Source organism: Brachionichthys hirsutus, chromosome 24 (genome assembly GCF_040956055.1).
Source record: "Brachionichthys hirsutus isolate HB-005 chromosome 24, CSIRO-AGI_Bhir_v1, whole genome shotgun sequence".
Taxonomy (NCBI): domain Eukaryota; kingdom Metazoa; phylum Chordata; class Actinopteri; order Lophiiformes; family Brachionichthyidae; genus Brachionichthys; species Brachionichthys hirsutus.
Genome location: NC_090920.1, coordinates 3,210,025 through 3,213,219, shown reverse-complemented (window position 1 = coordinate 3,213,219; position 3,195 = coordinate 3,210,025). Strand labels below are relative to the sequence as shown.

The 3,195-nt window shown below is 51.9% G+C and overlaps 1 protein-coding gene across 1 annotated transcript; it reads right to left on the bottom strand.

The window, feature by feature from the left end:
* Positions 1-346: 346 nt before the first annotated feature.
* On the bottom strand, positions 347-2,971 carry LOC137911997 (SLIT and NTRK-like protein 5). Its single transcript, XM_068756343.1, has one exon. It carries the CDS (start codon positions 2,969-2,971, stop codon positions 347-349), a length of 2,625 nt encoding a protein of 874 aa, XP_068612444.1.
* Positions 2,972-3,195: the final 224 nt, after the last annotated feature.

The window sequence follows — 3,195 nt, the reverse complement described above, 5'->3', positions numbered from 1 at the left end:
ATGTTTCTTCTGTTTCACAATATACCTTATGTATGGTTATATTCCTGCAAATGAAGTTGGGAAGGTTTACCTTTACACTTACACGTTGTGTGTTATTCGACCTCCGTCATAGAAAAATAGATTTTGCATCGTCAGTCAAGCGGAGCAAACTGTGTCCATCCACGTTGCAGAAAGCGGTATCCATTCCGCTAATGCAGTGTTTCAGAAATAAGAATGCGATTGTTGGGCACACCCCTTTTAAGCTCCTCCTCCTTGCCGGTGTCGTGCCAAGGCACCCGAGAAACCGAGCCACTGTTTCAGAATTGGTCAAGAAAGAAAATGTTTCATGACGTTCCCATTGCGTTGCTCAGAACTGGCTGAAGGTGGTCTGTTTCTCCAGAACCTCAAGGTAATCGGGCTCAGACTGAAGCTTCGCTTTGAGCTCCAAATACTCGTTTCTGTTGGGCTCAACGTAAACAGTACTGGCCGCTGTTCCGTACAGCACCGTTTCCCTTATCCTCTCGGGGTGCAAGAACTGACGTCTGACATCAAAATTCGGGTTGTATGTGTATGACACCGGCCCCGTGTACTTGTACTCTAAATTAGCACCTGCGGGGATCGATGCCAGTGACTGCTGGGGCGTCTGCTTGTCTGGCTCGAGGATGCCTCTGAAGAAATGGTCTGCATCCTGGACGGGGGAGGGGTTTTCACGTGGCTCGATGGTGCTGACGCTGTACGAAGGGCTCCTCGCCGTACTGCCACCCCTCTCGTCATGTGGAGTACTCCTATACGTGACCTTGAGCTCATGGAGGTCACGGTAATCCTCGACCGTATTTCCCTCTCGTGACCTGTAAATGGGATTTTTGCACATGTGGCCCATGGGGTGGGGGATGTACTCGTAGACGTGGCCGGCCGGGGCCTTGGCTTTGGGGCCAGAGTGGTTGCTGTAGAGGCTGTACTGCAGGTTGAACGAGCTGACGTCTGAATTGTTGGTGCTGGTGCGCTCGCTCTGGGACTTTTTGCGCCTTTTCATCACCACCACAAAGAGGCCTGCAGCCACAAAGACGGACATGATGAAAACGAGCAGGAGGCTGAGGATGAGGACAGAGAGGGGGACGGTGCTGCTCCGGGTGTTGAACTTCTGCGGGGCGTCGGTGGTGACGGCCCCGTCGTCCATGGGCTCCTCCGTCGGGGTGGCTGGGGAGATGTAGGCGTCAGAGTCGTCTGGGCAGAGCTGCTCAGACTCGATGGAGCGCAGCTCCATTCCTGCGTGGCGTCTTGGACTCTCGCACACGACCTCGTTAACCACAGTGTTGGCATTCAGCTGCTCGAGCCACATCTTCATCCCGACGATGTCGCAGGAGCAGTCCCAGGGGTTCTCGAAAAGATCGATCTGCAGCAGCAGCTTCAGCTGATCCAGAACCCCACTCACGGGCAGCTTTTTGAAGCGGTTGTTGCGCAGATTAAGTCTCGACAGGGAGAGGCTGGAAAAGATGCCGACGGGTAGCGTTTCCAGGATGTTGTTGTTGAGGAAAAGCAGCTGGAGATGAGGGAGGTAGCGGAAAGCGCCCGCATCAACCTCCTTGATTTTGTTGTACTCTAAATAAAGATACTGCAGGTTCTGCAACCCAAAGAACATCTCTCCAGTCAGCCTGTCCATGAGATTACCGTTTAGATACAGCCGACGCAGGTTGCTTAAATCCCCAAAAGCACGGTCGTGGATCAGACTTATCCTGTTGTTTCCCAAGTGCAGCAAGTCCAATCCAGTGGCATCAACAAAATCTGACCTGCGGACCACAGGGATGTAGTTTCCCGTCAGATACATCTTTTTGGGGTTGTATGGCTTGGGTTTGAGGTTAGAAATGCTCTCAATCTTCCTCTCTTGACAGTTAACATTGAGGCCAATTTCAGATATCTGCAGGTTGCACGTGCAGTCGGTGGGACAGTCCAAAGGCACAGGAGATTTGGTCTGAAACGCAATGATGGGGCCATGATTGTAAGAGTTAGCGCCTGGAAATCGAGAAGTGGGCTTTAACTTGGTTCTGTTAAATTGCCGCGTGCCCTTGGTCGGCCTCGAGGAGGCCCGATACACAGCCGAGGAGGTGGCCGAGGCTGTGACAGCAGGCGTGGGCTGGTAATAGCCATTGGTGCTGCTCGGGGGCGCAGGTCTGACGGTGTCTTCTGGGGGTCGTCTCGGGCAGAGTTCCTGTTTGGACACCTCGTCCAGGTCCCGACCGTGGAGCCTGAACGGTGTCTCGCAGACCACCTCCCCCACCAGAGCCGTGTACGCTATGCTCTCCAGCCAAGCCTTCAGAGCGATGAGCTCACAGGAGCAGTTCCACGGATTCTCCTCCAACTGTAATTCCACAACTTTGTCCATGTGCTCCAGGAGGCCCATGTAGGGGAACATTTTCAACCGGTTCCCCCTGAGGTCCAAGTGTGTGAGCGGAACAGTTCGAAATATGTTCGGGGGCAAGGCAGAGAGGAGGTTGTCGTTTAAAATCATTACTGTCAGTTGGTGGAGCTTGCTCAGGGCGTTGGGCTCTATATTGGTGATGTAATTATAATCAATCTGGAGGTATTCCAAAGTCTCAAGTCCCACAAAGGTGTCATCCCTCAGAACCTCGATCTTGTTGTTATTCAGGTGCAACCGTTTTAATCCTTGGAGTCCATTGAAGGCACCGGACTCTACCTCAGAGATATCGTTGTTCCCCAAGTGCAGGATGGTCACCCCGGTGTAGTTGATGAAGTCATTGACTGACAGCTTCTTCAGGAGGTTCCCTGTCAGAAGGAGGTGATAGGTGGAGAAATGGACTGGGCTGACCTCCGTCAGTCTGATTAGCCCCCGGTTCTCGCAGCTCACAGTCAGGACCCCTTCCTTCTCCTCGCACGTGCAGAGGTTTCCACAGATCTCCCCATAATTGCCATACATCTCGACCAGCCTCAGAGATGATGCAATCAGAAGGATTATTTTGAGGATCCAGATATGCATGTTTCCTGGGAGAGGATGCCCCAGCTCACTCAAGTGCAGTGGCAGAATGAGGTGTCATCTAAAGAGGGAAAGAAAGGGACGAGTTCTGATTGATAGGGCATGGAAAATACACGAGATGATATTAGCAAAAGAAAGAAGGATTTAGACATTCAGAACAAAAACACGCATTCAGATTATGCAGATTAGTCGGCCCAGGAATATTTAACAAAGCCATATTTATATGA